Genomic DNA, 25206 nt, shown 5'->3' with positions numbered 1-25206 from the left:
ATCTGCATGGAGTTTGCAGGTTCTCCGGGTATGCTTGGGTTTCTCCCACATCCCAAAAACATGCAGTTAGGTTAATTGGCTTCCCCCTAAAAAGTGACTGTGTTAATGACATATGACTATGGCAGGGACATTAGATTGTAGGCCACTTTGAAAGACAACTAGTGACATGACTATTGACTTTGTACAGCGCTGTGTAATATGTTGGTGCTATATAAATAGTGTGTAATAATAATAATATAGTTGATCTCCTCTTCGTATTGTTGTAGAAACCAGAAACTGAGCACAACACAAAGATCACCCCACGCCCCTTCCCTATTCAACTAAAGAATGTGTATTGGCTATTGTTGACCTGCATGAGATGTCTAGAGTGAGAATAATGTTTTTAAATGCAAATTAGCAATTTTCTCAATTGAACTGAGCACTATATACACCTATCACAAATAGATATTCTTAGATAATGATCACAAGGTGTACAATGTATGCAGAGCAAGTTTCACAACACAGCCTATTACAGGAGGAAACTGTGGTTTGTAAATATTGTTATACCAAGGGACATAAGATAAGTGCATGGAGGAAATAAGAAATGTGTGTATAGAAAAGATAAACATCTCCTACAATAAAGAACCCCCTGACTACTGAACACATCAATGTGTTTTATATCCAAGTGCTAATGGAAAAAGCTGAATGGCTGATTTCACACCTATGTGCAAGGATGGAAATCTCTTCAGTTAGAGTAGACTGAAAATTAAATTTAAAAAAAAAAAATTAAAAGTGTATTAGAGGGTTAATAGGGAATGAAGTGCAAGTGATCTAATTAACACACCTTTGTTTGGGTGATTAAATCATTGTCTTCACATTTGCATTTTGATGTGTTGTTGTTGTGACTTCGACCCACCACTTTTGTTAGATAAGAGACTCACACGTATGGACTGCACTGAGCAGCTACAAACTTAGCAAACCTGTTATTGCATCCACTATACCAAATCATTAAGGCTGGGTACACATGTGCAATAATTGTCATTGTGAATGAGTGCTGTACATAGTGCCGTTCTGTTCTATGGAGAGGGGAGAATGACGGGGCAGCACCCCGCTGCGCTCTCTTCACTTTCATTAAGTTTGTTCATCAATCGACCAGGACTGTTTTCGGAAAGACGAGCTCTGCACACACGTCAGATTCTTGTCTAATATCAGCCCAGAGATGATTATTGGATGAGAATTATCTGATGCATGTACGTAGCCATAGATTTATATATGGACTGCACAGTTTGCTGCAAACTTAGCAAAACAGTTTTTGCACCCGATATAAAAAAATCACTATTTAGTGGCATGCTGGGATGTTTAGTTCCACACAGCAGCAAGGTGCAGGTTGCTATCTCATCCATTTAATTCATTAGTTCAGCATTTTTAAGTTAATATGGGGAAATCCTTGAAATAACTTTCAGGTTCTCAGGGAATCCCGGCTATAATTACTAAATCCACAGCTCACATTGTGGTTAGTGCCTTTTAGGTTGCTGGCCAGGGGGGAAAAATGTCACCCATGCAGCAGAAAAGATCACTGGCGTCACATAAATTGACCCAAGAGGCACAAACTGCTCATGGAATCCTCCGGAGGAACCCTGTAGTGTCTGTAGAGGTGTCCCACAATAAGTGAACGGCTTTTCCTTCCTAGCTGTGATATACCGGAGCAAGTTATGATTGCAGTAACAACGCCGAGGTTGTAAATTGGAAAAATAGATCTTAAAATACAAAGCTGATGGGCTCTGCTCACTTAACATTCCCCCTTTCATGTTAAAAAGAAAGCAGCCTGAGCACACACAATCTATTCCCAGCTGGCTGAGTAAGCTGAGTCTTTCTTGCCAAAAAGGGGAGTGCTGAGCTGCTCTGACATCACAGGGAGAGGCCGGCCCAGGGACACTGACGCCCACAGTTACCATGGGGTGGAGTAACCAATCGGATTTGCAGAAAGCACAAGATGGCCTTTGAACTCCTAGAAAGCAACTTCCTCCTCCTGCTTGTGGAGTGCACACAGTGCATCACAGAATGTCAGCCTAGCATTGCAGCACAAAGGAAAAGCCATTTTGTGACTGAAATAGAAAACCATAAAATACAGACTTTTTTCCCTTTATCCACCTTCAAATTTTCACATTCTAACCAATCGTTTTCACTGCCAACAACCTATATCCCAGCATCATCCCTTTATCTAAGCATGAGTTTAAAAAAAGAAAAAATAAGATCATGAAATAGCTACAATGTATCCAAAGCTTTTTCCTAAAATGGCTGCCAGTCACAGAATGGACTTCAAGCACAAGGAGAAAGCAAGGAATAACTATATATATATCTACACACATAGCCCCTTTATATTTGTGTGTGTCTGTATATATCTACATACATGGCCCTATATAGTTGTGTGTGTCATATATATATATATATATATATATATATATATATATATATACACACATATAAATAAATAATCATATTATACACACACACCCATATATACACACACATATCTGTAATTCAGCTCCTATGATAACAAGAGAATTTGAGTAGAATCCTGCAATTCTTTCAAAAGAAAGATGAATAAATGAGCTGCAGGTTTTAACTGTTCCATACAAAATATAAACTTCCAAGGAAAAGCAGATTGATTGCCCAGTGATAAATACAGTCAATGTGAAGAAATAGAAGAAAAGCATTCTGTTTAATATTTTTATTTGCTATATACAGATCCCAAAATAAAAATATAGCAATGAAAGCTTTGGGAGAAATATTCTGAATAATAAAAATATATAGAAATAAAAATATATTTGGATACAATATAGGAAGAACTTGGCAAACAATTTCAAGTTTGTGGGCGAAGTTTGTGCAAATGTTTGATAATATATTCTGCATAAAAACATTTCAATACCCATAAACTGTTTGATGGACATTAAATGAGTAAACTTGCACTGGGAAGTTGTAAAAATAAATAACGTATATTAGAATTATTATAAAAGCAACATAAACCGTTTAATAATCAGGAAAATAAAAAAAACATAACTTGTATATATGTAATCTAAACCTGAGCCAGTGGGAAATGTAAAAAAATAAATAAAAAAATGGCAATATAATGTTAATAAAAACATCAAAATGAGCAACTGAAATATAGCAATTGGTAAAAGAAAAATGAGAATATCTGGGTGACCAGGGAGCAAGGAAAACCTATTCCTCCCCCGGGAACCTCCAGTAGATTTAATTTGACATAATTTACACCGAGGCTTTATCATGGCCTTGTGTGTGAAATAAAACTTATTAAATTGTGTAGAGAAGAAAAAAATGGTGCAATGCAGTAGAGGCTAAAAATGCACAAGGTCATATGTGAAGAGGCATCAGAAACGTTGTAAATGTTAGAATTTGTGTTAAAATGGGGTGATAATGAGAGAAATGTAACATGGGGCTCTGTGTTACAATGTATCAGGGCCTTTCCTAGTTTCCGAAATTAGCAGGAAAAATTAGGGTGTGGCAATGGGAGAAGTCAAGGTCAGAGCTGGAAACAAAAGCTGTAAAATGTTATCTATAAAATATCAGGGTGCAATGGGGGAATGTGGGGTGACAGGAGTGCAGGTCATACTGTGTGTCTATAAGAAGAGGAATAAAAGTTACAAAGCATACCTGGATACATTGCTATGGGCTGAGCCTTCCTCCTCGGTGCTTTTCTCTTTATTTCTCATCATCTTGTACAAGCCTTAGGTAGGTGGCTGCTCTTTGAAGTGGGATGCCCAGGTTATTTGCTGTCAAAAGTTGAAAGAAAGGTAAAGATCCCCCCTGCTAAAGTCATGCTGCTGCTGCACTATACAATCGGCCGGGCTCTCATCTCCGAGGCGGTCGGGGCTGACAAAGCAAACCAAGGAGACACAAAATCCGGGGACCCCGAAATAAAACAGACCCAAATCTTCACCCACAAATCATAACTTTCATGCTGAATGACACTCGGTAAAGTTTCCTGAGATCGCCCGGCCCCGGGATTTTATAAAATAACGATTGCGTCATCCAACAAAAAAAGTGTTAAAAATGCTTAAAAATGCCCAAATCGTGCAAAAAAGGGGTGATGGAGGTGATAGATAGGGGTGCAAGGCTCACCTGTTTATTGCAGGCAGCGATCGGCTATAGGAAGCATTGTATTCCGGATAAAGGGATTAAATTGATATAAAACAGGGAAAAGGGGTGAAAATGTAGTTAAATCGGGGTGTGATGGGGTGAGGGGGCTGTGTTGGGGGATCGGGGGGTGCAGGGGATGGAGCGGAGTCGGTACGGAAGGCGAGAGGACGGGCTGAGCTCACAGCGCACAAATATGGAGGTGCGCCATGAGCTGGGAAAACAACGAGCACACTCCTCGGCTCTCTCTCTCCGGATCGGCTCGGTAAAAAGCTCCAAAATCCAGCGATTTTAGGGGTGCAGGGTTCCCAGAGAAGCACAGGGGGGTAGCTAGGACAAGGGGGGTCCCGGGAGGGGGCCTAAAGTTCCAAAAAGTTGAGTGAAGTGGCAGAGGGAATGCGGCGAGCTGAGTGCGCTCTCTAAGGCACAGCCGCCATCTGTAGCTCCTTCCCAGCTCTGAGCTCTGCCTGTGATTGACACTCTCTACATTTACCCCACAACTCAGGTGATGTACTGAAGACCCACCCCTTCATTTCCACCATCAGCACACAGCACTTAACTATGGGGCAGGGGCAATACAAGACCCTTAGGAGGGCACCTTGGACACCCTAAGAAATTGGGGACTCTTCCTTGGCAAGCTTAGGGGGGCTGCACCCTTTAGAAGCCAGAGCTCAATTAATAGCCTTTGTCTTCCAATATTACATGCTGCAGTCCTGGAGATATCACTTCCTGTTTGGACAGGAAGTAGCTTCAGATAAGCCATTTTGTTGAGGGTTTAAGATGGTTCCTACCATACATTGATGGGAAGGTCATTGGGGGGCAGATGGGGCTGATCAATCTGCATGTGGCTACCTACAATGGGTGATGGGAAAAAATATAGAACTTGAACACCAAAAAGTTATATAGTGTAGTGGAGTAGCATAGTAAAAGTCACCTTGTTGAACAAGCCCATCAACTCAACAGCGCCTCTCTAGTGGTTGATCTATATATCCAACCCATTTATAAACCCTAAGTGATGAGCAGATGCCATAGTAGTTGACCTACCTAATCCAACCCATTTATTGAATCCTATGTGATGAACAGACACCATAGTAGTTGACCCACCTAATCCAACCCATTTGATATAATCAGGTGATGGCCAGTCTCTCACATAGAGTCTCTCTAATTTAGAGACTCTAACACATTTAGAGTCTCTCTAAATACTAAAAACTTAGCATTAATAATACCAAAAATAATTGTTGGCCAAAGAAACTGGTACACAGCCACCAATGTCAATTGGATATTTTTAAGTGAACCCAAATCTCGTGGTTTAAGAGGAAGGGGCACCATTTTGGATGGTACATATTGGAGGAACAACTTCTAGAAAGTTTAAGGGCAACTTTAGATGATGGTATGTGTATATCCAGAACAAAAAGGGAACTAGAAACCAAAAAGTAAGTAGGCAAGGAGTGAAATGGGGACCACTTAGTTTAGGCATGTTAAAACACAAGGATTTCTTACGCAAGTTTGGGATGGCCAATGACAACAACAAAGAACCCAACCCATAGCCATTATTTCCCATTGGCCTCCATGACATTATCACCTACACATATATACAACCCCCCTCCTCCAACAATGCCATTGGCAAATTTTTCAAGTCACTTCCATGCTTTGATCTTTCACAAAAACACCACAAACTGTTTATTTAAAAAAAAGTTTCCTTTATTGAAAAAAATATTTGACAATTTGCATCAATACAAACACACAAAATGTAAATGCAAACATGGATGGCACACATTTTCCAGGAAATATACAGACAGGTCATAGTAAATCATTGTCATTGGACATTGTCAGAGAAGTCCATCTGAAGCATGTTCTCGAATTGGACAGCCTAATCAGAGTTCAGTCCAGTCCATAAAGATTCAAGCAATTCAACAGCCATCATCTTTGACTTCTCAGTAGATTGCACTCCAATTGCCCAGGAACTTTGAGTCTTAGAAAAATCAAAAGAGAAAATCTATTGGAACCGGCATCAATTTTGGATAAAATAAAAGAAAAAAAGAAAAATCACTGTAGATAATTTGTTCTTAATTCTAAAAAATTACCAGCATTTGTTTCAACCCAATTCCATGGTTCTAACCCATCAGAGCATTGCTGAAGTTTTGCTTAACCAAATGTAAGTCCCAGGGAAAACTCAAAACTATGAACAGCTCTGACTGCAACTGTTTGGGAGGGTCAACCATAAGAAATTGTGAACCTCATTTTTTTCCAATCTGGCATGAACAGATTCAAGTACACAATGATAAAAATTTTGAGCTGACCACCTCTGGACAACCACCCTCTCGAAAAATAAGTTCTCTGACTGAACCTCAAGGAGACTTAAACTCAATTAAAGAATTTGGGGTTCTTACAATCATTACTGTATGGCATTAGATGAGTTACTTTTTGGTCACAGGTGTGAGCTGAACACATTTTGGACCGTATCTAGAAAACAATTTTACCAGGCTGAATGGTATCAGTCCAACATTCCCTCATATTTGTCATGATTTAAAAAAATCTTCCTTAACTTATGAAAGTGATGAAGCAACGGTGGTAGCACTTTTTGGTGAAAAGAATTCTGGAGCTACCAACCTCAACTGGATACAAACAAGTAAATAGATAATAGGAGACAAAACAGTATAGGCATAGCCAATGTCTCCATGTAAAATACTGCAGGAAGGACAGTAATAGACAGTACTGACCTTAATATTTGACCCATCTCTAAAGAATGTAAACATAATTCAAGGATTTGGCCTGGTCATTATAGGAAATACTTCTGCTCAAATTCTTGATAAGTTTGTTAGAAATGGATATTGCTTCATCAAGCTGCCACTTAGACAACAATTTACAGTGGGTTGGGGGCAGTCAGAAGGGAATAGAGGCGGCCATTGATAATCTCTACTTGAGAACACAATTTACCTGGCTGCCATGAAGATGATTTGGTTTTATTATTCCAGTTGCAGATCAGAGATCAGCTATTCTGACACGGTTTTACAGAACACTTGTTTTGGATGTGCAACTTAAAAAGGACTGCTGTCAAAACAGTCGGGTAAATAGCATTTTCAGCAGGTAGCCAAGAGGGGCAGCCCCCGAACTTTCCCCAGCACAGTATGGTAACATATGTCTAAGGTGGGTCCTTGCTCAAAAGTGACTACCCAGTTAATAATGACTTATTCAGCATTACATCAGATAAAGGACAGAACCATTTATTAGGGCCGAATACATGAAAACCAACATAGCATCTCACTTTCCCATACACCTGCGGCCATAAAGCCCCCCCACCCCCAAAACAAACCCTCTGAAAGCTTGGGAAATTTTCTCCATTATGAAATAAAGTCCAGATGTTGATCAATAGGGCAGCAAAGAATGAAAATCATTCAGGTAATAAGCCAAATTAGGATGTTTCAAATATTAGTTCAACACAATGACCTTTATTTTGAACATGTTTGATTGAATAATGGGCCCCCCACAGCCTGATTTACAAGGTATAACAACACTTAACATTCTAGGTGATTGGATATTGTTCAGCCTTTCTATGTAATCAAAAGAAAAATCACAGTACCTCCAAAAAAGAAGTGCAATCTTAAGCACAAAAAGGATAAAAATGGGAACCCTCATTTCTTTACGTCAAAGATATATCGTAAAGCAATCTTCCCAATACATTGCACAATTAATCATTTATCACACATTAAAAAGGCATAATGATATATTACCAAGCACTTTAATTGATGATTCATTAAAACATTTTTGACAATGGTTACCAGGACCAGAGGATGACCCCCCCCCCCCCAGCAAGGACATGGACAACTACAAAAACCTGATAGTGTCAGCCCCTTCCCCATCCCCCCCCCTCTTTAACAGAGTGCTTCTAGCACTACCCCAAATGATGAAAAAATTACCTCTGCACTAAACCCTCACAAATACATCAAAGTATCAGAACAGAACCAACCAGGTACTAGACATGTTAGAACAATCATACAAAGGCAGTCTATTCATTACAAATGATATGCCAAAGCACCAAAACAATGAATGACAACTCTGCCTTGCAGATTACTGTGACATGGGTGTGGGAACCAAACAATGTCATTTTAAGAGTTCTGCTTTAAAAGGGCATTTCCACCTAAACTTGATGCAATGGTGTGGTTGCTGGAATGTTTATATAAATGTTGGCTTCCCATTTCTGTTGGAATCCAGTGGCAAGATATACAAAGATCCTAGTTATGGGCAATCATGGTCATTAAACTCAAATGATGGTGTCACCTAACCCAAAAGGATGTTTCAATACTTCAAAAGGCTACTGCTTTATACAGTACAATTACAGATAAAAATGAATTACATTCAATAAAGAAGTTGGTAATCCTTTTGGTTATTAGGGGAAAAATACTGGTGTCCCTATGTCGAGACTCTTAAAGGCTAAAACACCAATTCAAATACCATATAAATGGCATATATAGATGGAAAAAAACTTTCAACTTTTTTTTTTTTTTTTTTTTTATTTAAACAAAATAATTTGAATTATTTGAGAGAGGAACATGATTTAGAGGACCAGTTAGATCTGGGAAATCAGGCCAAGGAGGTTTTTGAGATAACTAAACCAATAAATCAGCTCCAAGTTGAATTGCACTTTTAGTCCCATACAACGCCACAGTGGTAATTTTCTCTACAACTATTGCATTTTAAACACTGGCCAACCAAACATAAAAAAAAGTCACTATTGCAAGTTTCAAGCACTATGCATCAAGCACTATGATTCCAAGAGAAACATGAAGTTTGTAAAATAAAATAATCAGTGGCAATTGCTTGTTGTCGGTCATAACAGTCTGGCTTTAATATTTGGTGATACTAACCTATAGCAAGTAGCAAAAACCAGCTTTTCTAAACATTAAAGCCAATGGGAATGGTATAATGACCTGCTAATCAGCATTTAAGTGTTGGCTCATCTTGGCACATCGCTCCTGGGAATGGTTTCCTTAAACACCTGTAATGAGGTGATCTTCAAGTTGGCATTGTGGTCCTCCCCTAATAATACCTAGGCTATTTCCCTGAAATATTGGCTTTGATACTTTTCAAGTTATTGACCCAGAAAAAGTTAGCCGATAAGAGGTTCTAAATCCAGATATTGATGCTTGTTCCAGGCCAGTGAAAAAAGTGCAAAAACAAGTTAGCCAAGGCACATTCTCCACATTTCTCTCACCACAGTTTTCTTTTGAAGTCTTTGTGCCTCCTCCTCCTGCATCTTGCAATTAGCTATTGCTATTTATTGTGGCTCTTTATGGAAAGCAACTTAAACACTGCATACCGTTCCGTAACCTTAAAATCTAATAGAAACAAATATAAGGAACCTTGCCCAAAAGCATGAACATTCGCACCATAATATATTTCTTACCAACAGGCTTCTACTCAATATTAAACAAGGAAACTTGTCAGAATTAAAATGTGTAAGCAGCCATTGCAGAGCTACCTTGTAACAACAAGTACAAGCTCAGGATAGTAAACTTCACCTCTAATACTAACAAGTCACCGAGCCACACCAAGTATGCAGCGCAATGGTTCAAACTTCACTAGCTGACCAACTGATCCAGATCAGCAGCTAATTAGTTAGGCATTGATGTAAGCGCACTTCACTACATTTTCATTCAGATAGGTTCCTCGAACAGCTACTCCGAAAATGGAAAAATTTACGGTTTGGGCAAAAAGAAAATTAACTTTCTTCAAGGACGCTGAATACACAAAAACTACCAAAACTTTCTAGGTCTTCTGGCAGTCTGCATTCAAGTACAAGTCATTTAAAGTAAATAAAAACTGCAGCAGCAACTTAAGTGACAACTTATAACCCAAAGGTCTGTTGAGAACCTGGAGGAGGAGGAGCTCAAAGAACTAAAGTGTAATATTATATGAAGGTCTTAAAAAGTTGATTTTGTTTAAACTGCTTTCTACCCTTTTATCCAAAAATAAAAAGAAATTTGTTAAAACCATATTTATCACACGGGGTGATGGACCTTTGGGTCACTGTCCCCTAAAGTTGCCTACATTTAAAAGGTACGTAAAAGTTTAGGATTATACTTGTTTACACCTAGTCTTCCCACATGTTAGGAATGACGTTAGGTCCATCAGAATCATAGGAATCCTATCACAGATTTTGGCTGCTCTGCTTTTCACAGGAATCCCTTCCTAATTTTTCTAAGCACCACTGGGGTGAGTAAATTCTAGTTTTATACTTTTAGGCAGAATGTTCTTTTACCTACAAAGTGTGTTTTGGGAGGGGAGTAGGGTGGCCAATGGAAATGAACCTCCTGTTTTAGTAGAAGTTCATTTAAAAAAAAAAAAAAGAAAGAAAAGAAAAATGGTTTCTGCTACTTGTGTGGTACACAACCATTGCAATGTTGAAAACCCCTTAACACACAACACTTGTAGTAAGCCTAGTACTCCAAAATAAATCAACTGCAAATTTTGCACTTAATTGAGCAAATGATTTTGAAATTTGGAATGAATGTTGGAAACCCCAAATACTGAAAACATTTCAGTTAGTCCTTTGTTCTTTAATAGAATTTCAATTATATAAATTCACATTTGACTTCTCGATGAGATTTGAACAATCATTTGTTCACATTACATGACAAAGCATTTTTGATAAATACAAATACTAACACAGCCAATCAAACTCAAAAATCAGTTGGCTGCATATTTCTTTTCAAATCCACTATTTTTATTCTTATAAAAGCCTTATATGCTGTATGAAAACTTTACATACTGCTCATTAAGGCACCATGTGTGACAATAAACTACCAAACCAAAGACAATTAAAGACATTTCCAAGTATTAGCCAAAATCCATCTCCATAGCCATCTCCATATTGGATACATCAACCCAGGCTTTGCAGACATAAATGCCTGTTCTGGTCATAATCACAACTGCTTTGGATTGCTCAATGGCATAAACACAAATTACCACACTAAAGAATGTTGTATTTTGTAAAAATACATCCTCTTAGCCCCTCCTAAAAAAAATAACCCAAAAAACAACCACAGCATGATTGTAAGGGTTTTAAAATGAAAGATGACGACTAAAAATCATATTCTGACTGATCAAGACTGTACTCAAAATGTTATTAAAAAAAAATCTATAAGGGCTCTATTTTCCTTTAGAAATTACATCAAGCTTAACTTAACCCAAAATGGAAGAACGCAAATGCCCAAATCCAGCATGTTGAACTATTAAAAGTATTACTTTTTGTACTAAAACTTTGCAATTTCAAAAGCCCAATTTTGTATCATGGCTGTAGCTTAGCCCTATCCACAGCCAGGGCCTATTGATCCTTTTTAGTTACCCATTACCACGCCAAGGTTGTACAATTGCTCACCACCCACTACTCCTATAGGCACATGGCTTGCACTGTAATAAAGGGAAGTTGGTAAATGTAGTCTGGGTATTCTTTGATGTTCCATCCAAACTACTCAAACTAAATTTGGCAATGAGAAATTTTGTAATGCAGAATGCAAACACATGACCCTAATAAAGATTGTAAAAAAATGCCCACCCTGTTCCTTATGAACCTGATTGCAAATAGAACTTTCCATCTTACATTTTGGGTTTATTTGGGTTTTAAGCTCCTCAGTATAGTGACATTACACCCAACAAATATTGTTTCCTGAGAATCCACCCTAATGTTGTCAGTATGCATGTTGTAGTCATGGCTATAAAAACAAAAATTACCTCTAGGATTGTTTTAGGAAGATACATTTTATGCCTTTTTAAAGTTTGATACAGAACAGTAAATTAGATACATTTATAACATTATCTTTTAAAGTTAAAAAGGGTTCAAAATCCAGGTCTTTTAGAAACTCATCTATGAATACATTTTATACACACATTTTAAAGACCTGAATGTTGTCAATACCCAGCAAAACTGGGGAAGTGAATGTCATATTAATGAGGAGCTGCAGCAAAATCCACAGTTGGCTGGACTGACAACATCCAGACATTCAGTTACAAAAATCTTCACAAAGAAATAAAACAAAGACCCAAGTCTATCCACATCAATGCAAAACCTCTTAAAACCTCAGGCATTTTCTATGCAATAGCTTCCATGCCGGTGAAAGCCACGAATCAAAAAAACAAAAAAAAAAAAAAAAAAAAAACAGTAATCCTTTCGAGGAAATTTACAAAATGTGAAATGAAGTGACTGCATTTTCTATAAAAAAAGGTATTAAGGACAACTAGAAAATAAAATAGCCTCTGATTAACACAGCCTGAACTACCGATTCAGCTTCACCAACCCTTGTTAAATCAACCCACTCACAGAAGCCAACAAGACTTCCTAAGTGTTAAACACAACATGTAGGAGAATATTTGAGAAGGAAGGGGAATCAGTTATCAAATACATAAAGAAAAATAACACTTACTATTGTGTGTTTCTTTCCTGTGATCCAGTCTGTAAAGAGTAAAGAAAGTTTTTGTAAAAACTTCACATAAAAACAAATTACATGGTGCTAGTATTATGTATCTTAGAACTGATATATTTGGTGCAGCAAACATTCCTTCCAATACATTGAAAAACAAACATTCTATAGTGCACCAAATTATGTAAAACACCATTATTCAAAAAAAAAAAAAAACAACCCATGCAAGCACATCTGCCTTCTAAACCCTCATAGGGCAACAACTAAAGCAAAAAACCCCTACAGGGCTCACATTCATGTGACCTAATGATGCAGTAGCCTTGCACTTTGGGGAATAGGAAAAACTAATAGCACAGCATGTATATCAGATATAAGATTTTTAGAACCTGAGTTCTCCCCCAGAATATTTAAAAGTTGGGTGGGAAGAATCTGTAGGTCAGAAGTAAGCAGGGCAACAAACTAAGCGTTTTCAGTTGTTGCAATAGGAATCAAGTAACCCCCTATAATTCTGCAAGCTTTCCAACTAGTGCCGACCCCCTCGGTATGCCCCATTTTTTTTTATTGTCTTTGTAAAATGTTTCAACTGTCCAGTGCTCCATCATTGTGACCCAACTTTTCATTAACCACTCAAACAGCCAGGTGGTTACTGAAAAGTGCCTGAGCATTCTGGTAAAAATATAGGAAGTTGATTTTTGAAGGGTAAGCAATACAAACCCTACAACCGGTAACCCAGTGTCAGTTTAAAAAAAATCAGCATACATCCCATGTTACAGTGTTCTCCACAGGCCCTTTAGCTGGGCGTACCACCTGGAACTTTTCAGTAAGCACCTGACTGTTTTTGGGTTGTTACTGAACTAGTCACACTACAGAGGCTGCCACCCACCTACAGCTTCTTCACCACTTGGCTTAAAAAAAAAATCTGAGGATATTATTGGAAGGTATCCCAGCTTTTGGGTGGTTACTAAAGAGTTGGGTCACAAAACAGGGTCTACCACCCAAATACAATTCTTTCCCACCAAACTTAGAAAAAACTAATTCTGGGTTGAAAACTGGTAGCCAAGGATGGCTTCATAAATCTAGTGGCCACACCTCTCATGCCATTAGATGTACCTCTCCTCCAGAAAACACCAATGTACAGATGGCAATGGCCTAAACCCCCTTGGCTTTCAGTCAGCTTAAAGCTGTATAACAGGGATGAGTGCTATAAGCTTCAGCTTACACCAGCCAGAACAACAGAAACCATAACCGTGACACACGGCAATGGGGCAATTAGTGACAGTATTTAAACAAAGCAATGCTAAGGCAAACATTAGTTGCTTTTAATGGAAAGCCACTCTGACACTTCAAACATCTGGGCCTTTTATAAGAGAGGCCTAACATCTGCAAGCTGTTGAGTGCTCAAATCCAAATTATCTGTTACAGTACCATCAAAAGTAAATGACACCACACATCTCAACACTTGAAACTTTATAGCTCTTGCCATTTTTTTTTTCTTTTTGTGTGTGATAGAGAACAAAGGGGATTGTTTTAACATCTCCAACAGGTTCAATTTCAAAAACATGAGATAACAGACACCACCAAGCCACCTTCTAGATTGTAAGCTCTTCGGGATTATATCTTGTAATGCAAGCCAATTTTATGTTACTCTGTTTATGTATGCTGGCTGCAAAAAAATTAAAAACAAAGGACTAACTTAGATACCATATTGGTAATCTGCAGCAGGACAGGAAATCCTATTTATAGTGAAGATGATAAAAAACTACATTTTAAAGCAGTCGCTTTGATTCTGTTCGGTAAATAGTTCTGCTTTTTGTTTGTTTTCTATCATGACAACTAATTAAAACTAATATTGTATATTATGAGAATAAGTAGTCAAAAGGGTGTTGTTTAGTGACTAAAATCTTGTTATAGGAAAGGATAAAATGCATTCCATCCTCCACCTGAGCCATTGCACCTTCATACATTTTAATTTGTAGAAAATTGTATTGCAGAAAATGGATAAAAAACTGCAATGGAATGAATATTGTTGAAAGAATACGTCCCCAAAAAATAAATCAAAAGACAACTCATATCATTTTATCTGTAAAAAAAATCTTCAGGAAAAAAAAAACATTTTTTACATAAGTTATACCAATACAAAAAAAAAAATAAGAAAAGATACATATGGCTAATAATGAAACAAATGTCTGATTTAAAGCAAAACCTACATAAACACCCATTAATTTAACGGTTAGTAAGTAAATCTAGACAAATAATAGTTCACCCTAAAAAATAAATTCCTAATAAAAACTTTTTTCAATCTACAATTATATAAAAAAGGCCAAAATGTTAAGTTGAATAGGAAAAAAAGTCGGTATAAGCAAGTTTGGATATTTAAGCATAGTGCAAAAATATTTAAAATAAAACCAGCATTGGATACAAGGTCAACACCACATCATTACAACTAATGATGTGGTAAAATAAGATTCCATGAAGAACATGTGAACTGCTTGTACGATATATATATATATATATATATATATATATATATATATATCTATATCTATATCTATCTATGTGTGTGTATATCTCTGCAAAACAGAGCCATGCTCCAAACTATAATTGGGGTTGGGGGTAACTGCCAAGTTAACAATCATTATATATTCAGCAGTTGTCCCTATTTATTACAATGATCTGTTTTATGTTTCTTCCAAACGTTTTATTTAAAAAAAATACTAACTGATGTTCAAGCAGCACGATACTTACTTAAAAACTGCCAACTTATGTCCAGTCTCAATCAAAAAAACCAAAGCCTGAAAATAAATAAAATTTATTAGACTTCTTACACTTTTTATACATTTGTTTAGTTGACAGTAAATATGAAGATGAGAATTCTAAGCTTACCAGATTCTATTCTGTTCCTCGTCATCATTAGCACTGTTTATCATTCAGCTTTACCTGTAAATAAAATACAAGTAAGTGATGTGGGAACTGACAGATGTTTATTTCTCTCTCAGCTAAAAACAACAAATATATAACAGAGGGGAAAACATAATAAAAAAGGAGATGTACACAATAACAAATAAATGATTGGGGAAAATAATAATAAAGCATATATAAATAAATACACACACACTATATATATATATATATATGTCCTAACAATAATCAGATCAATAAATGATCTACACGCTTTATATCGCCAGTATCCATATATTTCAGATTTACAAACAATTAGAAACATTGTTGCAATCTACTGAACCCTTCACATAGTAAAATGAAGGCTTGGCAAGTAAATGAGCCCCTTGTATGCGAATGTTTATTTTTGTGACATTAAATCTATTGACCAATTCGGACACAAGCCAAAACCCCAAAAATAGCATACGGTATGACGGCTTTGAGGATATTCTGCATAAAAAATGGCGGTGTGGGACTAGGATTTATTAAAGTTCTATATGTACGTAGGTAGAATTTATAAGATGCTTTTTAATAAATGGCAAGGAAAGGGTTAACAAGCCAACACCCCATCTAAGGGGAATGGATATGTCATGTCGGATATCGGACAAAGGAGATGAAAGGTGTCACCTGTTTGGCTGCTTTATCTTTTTAATAAATATATAGCGGGGGGATAAAGGTAATAAATGGGGTGTAATGGGGCCAGAAGTCCCCGGGTGTATGGAGCCTCCATAGGGCTGCATTGTGAATGGAGGATGGTGCAGCATGGAAAGATCTAGAAGGCAGAAAAATGGGGAAAATGCTGAAAATCCACCCCAGGGGCAGCATGAGGGGGGGCTCAGGATGGGGTGTCAGGGCAAGTATTGGGGTGCTGAGGGAACATTCAGGGGAATTGCCTGCTTGCTGCTTTTTTTTTTTTCAAGGACATTTTGTTGTTTTCTCTTCCCCAGCCAAGGACAAAGAAGAAGCAGCCATACTCACCCAGCAAGCAGCCGCCATTACAGGGAGGATCTATCATTCGATGTTCAGGGCCACAGGAGCCCCTCACACAGCCCGGGCTGGAGCCTTCACTATCCCCGCACTATTCCTCACCTCATACACCGGGGACACCCGGGGGTTACCCGCCCGGACACAGCTCCCCGACCTCCTAGCTCTGCTCTCCGGCCACCATTTTGTGAAGTCTTTCCCCCTCACTGACAGGGAGCTGCCCAGGTCACCCCTCTTCCCGCTACGGCTATGGGTAACTGACCCCCGGCTCTCTCTGGCTGTAACCCTGTGTGGAAGCTAAAAAAACGGGGTCCGCTATGCCCCGGCTCTATCCCGCCTGACTCTCCTCCCGCCATCTTGTTGCTGCAGCCGTTCCTCTCTCCTCAGCCGTTCTGCTCTCTGTGCCTGTGTCCCCCACAGACCCTGCTCCTAAATGTGTCCCCATCAGGGCCTGTTCTAAATGTGTCCCCCATACTAAATGTGTCCCCCACAGGTCCTGCTCCTAAATGTGTCCCCCACAGGCCCTGCTCCTAAATATATCCCCCACACCAAATGTGTCCCCCACAGGCACCGCTCTAAAATGTGCTCCCTTTCTCCCTGACAACTCTAAATCTTTAATGGAGACATGTAAATAGATATATGTGGAGCTGCATGGATAGCAGGCTTCAGTAGTCACCTGTAGACTAGTAGGAAAGGGAAGTCAGCTCTGTGAGCCAATCAGAATCTTATTCAGCCCCCGAGGAGCCAAGTTAGGTCCACTAACCTGACTCACTCCTCTACAATCTATTATGAATTCTGCAGCCAGACTCATTCATTCAGTGCTTATCATTTCACAGACCTGGCACACATGATTCCCAAGCAGGTCACCAGTTTATCTATGGTAGGTAAGGAATACACCATTTTCATCTCTGGTCCCTACCTTGCTGATAGGACAATACTGCAGTATGAAAATGCTGAGCTGTTGGCAGAAAGGAGCATTTAAGGAGGACTCTTAGTGTGCGTCTGGTTCGACTTACATACCTTTCTCTAATGGGACAATAATCATTCAATAGTTTCATATGTAGTAAGAATCTCAGCTATATTTTTGGAACCTACAGCAACCCGACCGGTACTGGGATGTCATTTTGGAAAAGTCACTTGGACTATCAATATAATTAAAAAAGACACACAAACACAGACAGAGACACAATTAATAAAGACACACACACAAGCCAATTTATGCGAAACGCGTCCGGATTAGACTTGCTATGTGACCTGAAAAATTCCCAACTAAACTGTGTATAAAAAAAAAACATTTCTGAATTGACAGTATTTGGTTGTTTTTAGAACAGTGTACACATTGTGATTTTTTATAAATTTATCTGATACTAGCTATTGATGTATATAGGAAACAATTTAATTAAGTGATTCATTTTATCAGTTAAATTTAGTGCCTTCAAAAGCCTTTCTATTTTTGGCTGGCACTACCTCAGGTCCACCTGAAGGAAACCTATATAATCTGACTGGTTATCTCTCCTCTTTCTTTGGCTAACTGAAATATAATCTTGTATCCTTTATTGATAAAGCACCAACATTTCACCCAACTCTGTAAAATACATAAGAGAGGGAACAAAATTTAAACCTATATAGAAGTCCAATACAAACTACAATACAGAAGGTAAATAAGACCTTGTCCAATGAGCTTACAATCTACCGCAGCCTTTCTCAACCTTTTTACCCCAGAGAAACCTTGGAAGTAACATGAATTCATTGAGGGTCATTGGGAAGAATGCCTCCATTATTGTCATAATCAGGAAATAATCACCTATAAAGTATTAGAATGCCACCTTTCTAAACAGCTCACTGGTGATATCCTACCAGCTCTGCCTAATAGGATTGAACCCGAAAATATGCAGAAACCAACAGATGGGAGGTCAATCAGCCAAAGCTCATGGAACTACTGACAACCCCAGGAGGAATCCAGGGAATGGCTGATCTTGGAGGTCGGGAATATAGAATGCAATACATAGGGAAACTAGAAATGTAGTTGCCCAGTAACTCTTGGATGGGTGGGTTTAAAAATGTAAGCCTGGGAGCCACATGCTATGTACACACTTGCAATAATTGTCGTTGGAAAGGATCTTTCACAATTCTTTCCAACAACAAATGTACATACAGCTTGTCGTTGGAAAGAATTTTTCACAATTCCTTCCAACAACAAATGACTGAATGATACATGAATAAGTGCTGTACATGCAGCACCATACTGCTCTATGGAAAGGGGAGGGGGAGAATGAGGGAGCAGCACCCCGCTCTCTCCCCTTCACTTCCATTACATGTGTACGTAGCCTTATACAGCCTAGCAGGATGAAGAATGGAGATTCAGAGAGTGAGTGCAGCTTTAGATGTCCTGGAGCTGTTATGGGAACAAGGAATAGGCAGGGAGGTTGGAAATAAACATAGAAATTAATTTGGAAATACACTGTGGTAATGCAAGGCAAAATATGATAGATCACACAGTACATAGCATTGTAGGGCTATTCATTTAGGTTGGATTCACACAGCTCCATAAGCATTGCAGCATGCGTCATAATATTAATTCATAAGTGTGACTGGGCCAATATGGTTTCCTTTTTCCTTTTACATTAAAATGTGGTGCAAAGAAGTTCTATGGAATGGGATTTGAACTTGAAATGCAGAAGATGGAACAAGGTTATTACATGCTGCTGGGGAAGTTACTGTTATGACTGAAACCAAAAGCTCAGCTTTATATTTAGGCAATTAGCATTCTTAGAGTTCAGCAATTCATAATCTCTTAGTACTGGTCCACGTTAAGCCTTGGGGGCATGAATAGAATTCTACAACTCAACTCATTTTCCATCATTTACTTTACAGGGGCTGCTTCTAAATAAAAAAAAATCAGACATCTGCCAAAGTGCTGTCAGGGTTCAGAGGCGTTAGAAGATAGAAAGTAACATTTCTACCTATGTATGTAGCACTTTATTTTATTACTCTGCAGACCAATGAAACATACTAATGATTTAAAATGAGGCAAAATGAAAAGTGTTTATTTAAATAAAATATATATATATATATATATATTGTATATATGTATTACTTTGTTATTTTTTTGTCTCATGACAAAGTTACTGCTGACCAAACCAGCTAATAACAGAAATGTAAAACATTGTGTGCTCCATAGGGGGAAACAGGAGTGAGAGCTGAAATGGTTACTGTAGCTAAAATCTTCTACTGTACTGGATGTCCAAATTATTATTTAAAATACAAAACTTTTCCTTTAATCCAGTTTTGCGTTCAAAACCCCTCCTTTGGCTATTTCCAAAAGTACATACAGTATAAGTATCTACCTCTTTACTCTGGAACTTAATATGCAGAGCAGAACTAAACTTTGTGTATACTCACATTCTGTGGTGGGTGCCGCCATAATGTTCCTTCTTCTCTTCCTTGATTTGATCTTCAACTATCTTGATTGAGTCAGAATGACATAACCTCCGCACACACACACACATGGGCGTTCAGTCCCAGCAGCCGCAGGAGAAGCTGGGATATGTCAAAAGTTTTGAGATGGTGATCAGGCAGGTACAAATTATTTTTGAAGAAGTGACATCACCTGTCCCTTTCTGCAATAATGCCCTGCCTGCTCCCAAAAAAAAACTTTTGTTCCACTTTAAAACCGTTGTTAAGGTTTTAGATAAACTGGAGTAGGATAGACCCTATTTTAAGTGATAATTGCATTCTCTTTGCTTATTTGTCATGGTGACCACCGACAGACGGTGAGGGGTAATCCAACATTCTAAACTTTTATCAGAGCAAAATAAATTCTTCACACACACACCTTGCTGTTACATTTACATTACAGTATATTACAATGCCTGGTAACTACCATACATTAGAATGTACCGCATTACAAATAAAACTAGAACTTGCACTTGTTTTTGGTGCATTAGCTATTCCATACAAATAAATGGGTTACCATAATGCATGGGGGGGGGGGGGATATTAAATTACAGCAGAATGCTCATAAAAGTGTAACTAATTGCAACAACATGAACTTGTCCTTACTGTTGTCATATCATGATCTGTAAGGTGTTCAGTACAGCAGGACTGTGATCCCCGAAAGGCCTGATGACATGCCAAAAACGGGGAGCTCCATACAAGTTGGTTGAATGATGTTGGTCATCATTTAGCATGGAAAGCTGGTGATAGTAAAAGAAGTTCACTTTCTCTAAAGGACGGTCCCAGGTGAGCATCGCAGCAAAATCTGCATTTTTTGTCTGAACAATGTAGTAAAATAAAAAAAAATGCTGCATCACAAATCTAGCACTCAAAAAAAAGGGTGCAAAATTTCAGTCAAGCTTCAAGTACTCCCAATATTATTTATAATTTAAATTGAAATGAGCTAGGCCTCAAAGCCATTTGTTTTTTTAACTTGGACATCTGTAGCATTGCAGTCCACTATCTCCTGGACAATATAGTAAAGAAATTAATGTAAAATAAGTCTAGCACAACTTTGCAGAAAGATGTTTTCTGAATTGTTTAATACCGAGTTTGCAGACACTAAGGCTACGTTTAGACATCAGATGATTCTTGTCTAATAATCGCCTCAGGGCTGATATCGGACAGGAATCTGGCGTGTGTACAGCGCTCGTCGTCCATTGTTCCAGCGCTCGTTCATGCATTGTTCAGTCTTTTGTTTTTGAAAAGGATTGTGAAAGATCCTTTTCATCAACAATTATTGCACGTGTATGCAGCCTAACTACTTCTCAGTTATAATGTTGACTTAGACTCAGCTAAACCCAGCCCACACCTATTTTTTCCTCTTGCCCTTCCAGAAGCAATAGGCACAAATGGGTGGATCAAAGGAGTAAATGACTCAGCTGCAACCAAATTCGGCAAAACTGTTTATGAAAACCTCTCTCACTCGCATCGTCCCATCATACATGGCCTCTTACATTCACCCTCACTGTAAGCCTCCTCTCAATTCTCTATAAGTCATTGACATTGGGTCTTATCTCTAGGGCTTTCCCCACCAACCACCAATGATGGATGGTGCAAAGGATCCCCAATGAAATCTTTCCCCAGTCAGTCAAATGACAGCCCATATATTTGTGAAAGTATTTGCAGTGACTATAAAGTGCCAAAAAAATCAATGATCTGCATTTCAAACATTTGGAATTTTCACCAATCTCAAGTACAGATTTATGTGTACTTATTCAGGAGGAAGAAAATACAGAGATATATCTGTTAAGTCTGGAAAATATAGCTGTATTTTTCTGCTCACAAATATAGACTTTACAAACCGAACTCAGAAAAGAAGGCTTAGGATTCTGACACATTTTTGGCAGTAATGAGCACTTGAAATATTCCAGCGTTTTCAGTAAAACATGGCTAACATTATGTGACAAGCTCCCTCCCATACTTCGTGTTGTAAAAAAAACATACTGAGAATATACAGTATACTATACAAAGCTTTAACTGCAACTACAAAACTAAAACCACATACACATGCTGGTTAATTGTCACCTGAGATGAATGGGAGCAAGCATAGCATGTGTACAGGGGTCCCTAGATGTCATTTAGCAATCCGCTAGGTGGATCACTAAACGACTAACTGGGTATGACCACTGCTATATGGTGGAAGATGCGATGAACATAAATGTGTGCCCGCATGAGTAAATTAAATTTTGTATTTATATATTGCTGACATATTAAGCAGTGCTGTACATAGTCAGCAGGCATTAATCACTCCTCACAACCTAACGTCCCTAAGGCCAATTTTAGAGCTAAAACTATCAATTTCCTTTGTGTTTTGGGATGTGTGAATAAAAACCAATGCTAACACAGGGAGAGCATAGACATTCAATGATGAGTGAAACACATTTGAAGGTTCAATAAAGCAAGCATGCTTGCCAGGTATTATAAAAATGTAATTATTAATATTTAGGTATTGATCATGGTATCTCTCATACCGGTAGATATCATTGTCTTACAGCCCCACCTCTTCCCTTGTTTATCAGTCAGAATTATCTTTGTGTAGGCATCAGTCAGCATTTCCAATACTTCCGGGACTAATGCTGGTTGATAGGTGCACAACCATGTAAAAATTCAAAGTCTCACAGGTATTGATAATTTAACTTACCACCATGTACCTATTGGATAGCACTGTTCTTAACCTAGTCAACATGCCCCTGTTAAGACTGCTAATAGTGAGGAGATCTCTTTCAACTGATTTACAAGAATGAGGAGGATCAGTAATGATCAGGAAAAAGACCAGGAATTCCCAAATACCATTCATTGATCAAACATTGGTTGGGAATTTTCTATGTTTAAATAAATAACATCTAACCCTTTCACTAGTGTATGACCCTCAGATAGCACAATCATAGAAATCCCAATGCCTTTAAAGAATATTCTTTATGTTCTTACACATCTCACACAGCTCTGGCCCCCTATTGAATCATTTTACTTGTTACAAAATACAGTTTAAATGAGCAAGTACTGAAGGAAAGAAGACTGAGGATTGCTTTTAGTCTGCATACAGCAAACCTTTGATATCATTCTCCCAGGCTGCGCTTCTCAGATCTAACCATTGTTACATGGCTGGAGCACTACGAATGCTTAAGGATAACAAGAAACATTTTTTTTATAATGTTGTTGTCTCTTATGTTCTATCAAGAACTTATTTGTGAAGAAGTCAAAGATGGGTAAACTTTAAGAAAAGACTACTAGATTTTCTACAGTTTTTCTTCTTCAGGTGATAGTAAAATGTACAGGGATAGATGTTATTTAAAAAAAGCAAAACCAAGGGCTGTTAGATGATTTTTTTTAGAAGACAGTTCTCAAAACTAGATGGTAATATGAATTTGAAAAATTGCCTAATACAGAGGTAATATTTTAGTAACTGCAATTAATAAACAGTATTAAAAGTGCTGGCACCTAAATAAAAAAAAGTAAAGTAAAACTACTGAAAATCAAATTTAAATTCCTGTGCTTTGCCTTCAAATCCCTCCACAGTTCTTGTCCCACTTACCTTTCTGACCTGATAGAAAAAATGTTGCTTCTCCAATGACCTGCTAATGACTTCCTCACTCATAGCTTCCTCACATGCATGGCTCCAAGACTTTTTTTAAAGAGCTGCCCCAACTCTCTGGAATGGTCTTCCTTTTCCTATTTGGCTTACTTCTACTTTCTGCTCATTTAAAAGAACACTCAAAACCCATCTTTTCAAACTCCTACCTACCTGTAATCTTCTGTCTCTTAAAACCCTCACTCACCATTCCATATCTCCCTCCGATTGTGTGTCTTTCCCCACTTCTTAGATTGTAAGCTCTTCGGGGCAGGGTCCTCACCTTCTCCAGTGTCACTCTCTGTATCTGTCTTTCATCTGTAACCCCCATTTAATGTACAGCATTGTGTAATTTGTTGGCGCTATATAAATCCTGTTTATTATAATAAGAAGAATAATATCTACTAGCAGGTATACAATGCCCCTTACCACTACATGCCAACATCAGGCCATTCTGATGAAGCAAAGCTCCAACACTTCATGGTAGTACTGAAGCTTGCCCGCTCCTTTCCTTGATTCTACTGGCCCACATTTATCACTGGCCGATAGTAATGTATGGGTACAAGTAATGTTTAGCTGAGAACTATAAAGAAGATAAAGCTTAGCCTGGCATTTCCATTTTGTAGTCTCTTAAAATCATTTTACAACTTCCTTGCTTATATGAAAAGTTTTTATTTAAAAAAAAAGTTGGTAGCTTCTAAAAAAAGCTACCACAGAGAAGGTTTGGAGATGCAAAACCAACACTGGAGCTGTTTTTGAACAATATTTTCATACCAGCATAAAATATGCTAAATGATTTTGAGGGACTACAAAGGACTGTCTTTAGCATTCAACTTTTTTTTGGGCAAGCTTCAATACTATCATAAAAGTGCCTCATCTAAATTACCCATCATTTGTAGGTAGAGTAATATGTTGGCGCTATATAAATCCTGTTTAATAATAATAATAATAATAATAATAATAATAATAATAATAGAGAGTAAGGAGGGGATTTGCTCTTTCTTGGTTGGTTTCCTGATTGGTGGAAATGCCGCCTGATATCCACCAACCGATGGGAACACAGGTTGCTATTGTTCAATGTGTGGCAATGCTTCATTGGCTGTTGTGTGTCAGTTGGAATGCTGCCCATTTGGAATGCTGCCCACTAAGTACCTTGGAGATGGGTTCATTATAAAGTAAGTGTAATGTCTAGAAGTTCTCAGACAGTAATTTTGCCAGAAATGCAGTGTCCTTGTCACTTCCTGTGAGAAAGAAAGGTACATTTCAGTGTATTGCATTTTTGTTCTTGGGTTCAGAATATTTTTTATCTTTATGGAAATGAGTTTAGGTTCACTTTAAGTAACAGCAGAAAGTGTATCTAGTCTGTATCTTCACATAGTATCAGGTTTGTATTGTAATGTTGCCATTGGATCAGTCTGCCCTTTACTTCTGCTCTATCAAGCACAGCAGGAATAAAAATTGCATGGGGAGCCAGAGGGTTTCAATTACAACAGCATTACTATATTTTGGACAGTGCTGGCAATCATTTAACACTGAGGGCTTTATGTGTCAATGTTTTGCTTCATTTCTTAGTAAATGTCTATTCGTGTTTGGCATTGCTGCATTGCACCGCAGCTTGGTGTGTTTTTAAAATGTAGGACTTCCGCATTTAGTGTATTTATGCATATT

At 38.0% G+C, this 25206-nt stretch overlaps 1 protein-coding gene and 1 long non-coding RNA gene across 3 annotated transcripts in view; both read right to left on the bottom strand.

The window, feature by feature from the left end:
* Positions 1 to 5189, bottom strand: part of CHD2 (chromodomain helicase DNA binding protein 2) — a 43594-nt gene extending 38405 nt beyond the window's left edge. The window contains exons 1-2 of one of the 2 annotated variants that reach the window (XM_072402686.1): positions 4120 to 5189; positions 3652 to 3770 (exon numbers count right to left, since the gene is read on the bottom strand). In XM_072402686.1, the coding sequence (XP_072258787.1) occupies positions 3652 to 3713 (62 nt within the window). In that variant the 5' untranslated portion in view covers positions 3714 to 3770; positions 4120 to 5189. The remainder of the gene's footprint in view (positions 1 to 3651; positions 3771 to 4119) is intronic. The other variant, XM_072402685.1, reaches the window with a different exon arrangement.
* Positions 5190 to 5813: 624 nt separating this feature from the next.
* On the bottom strand, positions 5814 to 15589 carry LOC140324635 (uncharacterized). Its single transcript, XR_011919559.1, has 4 exons — positions 15435 to 15589; positions 15297 to 15343; positions 12555 to 12583; positions 5814 to 6106 (listed from the first exon to the last, which is right to left on the bottom strand). It is a non-coding gene; the product is annotated as an uncharacterized lncRNA (long non-coding RNA).
* Positions 15590 to 25206: the final 9617 nt, after the last annotated feature.

Source organism: Pyxicephalus adspersus, chromosome 2 (genome assembly GCF_032062135.1).
Source record: "Pyxicephalus adspersus chromosome 2, UCB_Pads_2.0, whole genome shotgun sequence".
In the NCBI taxonomy this organism is placed as follows: domain Eukaryota; kingdom Metazoa; phylum Chordata; class Amphibia; order Anura; family Pyxicephalidae; genus Pyxicephalus; species Pyxicephalus adspersus.
Note: the sequence above shows the minus strand (reverse complement) of the source record. Positions and strands in the feature narration are given on the sequence as shown.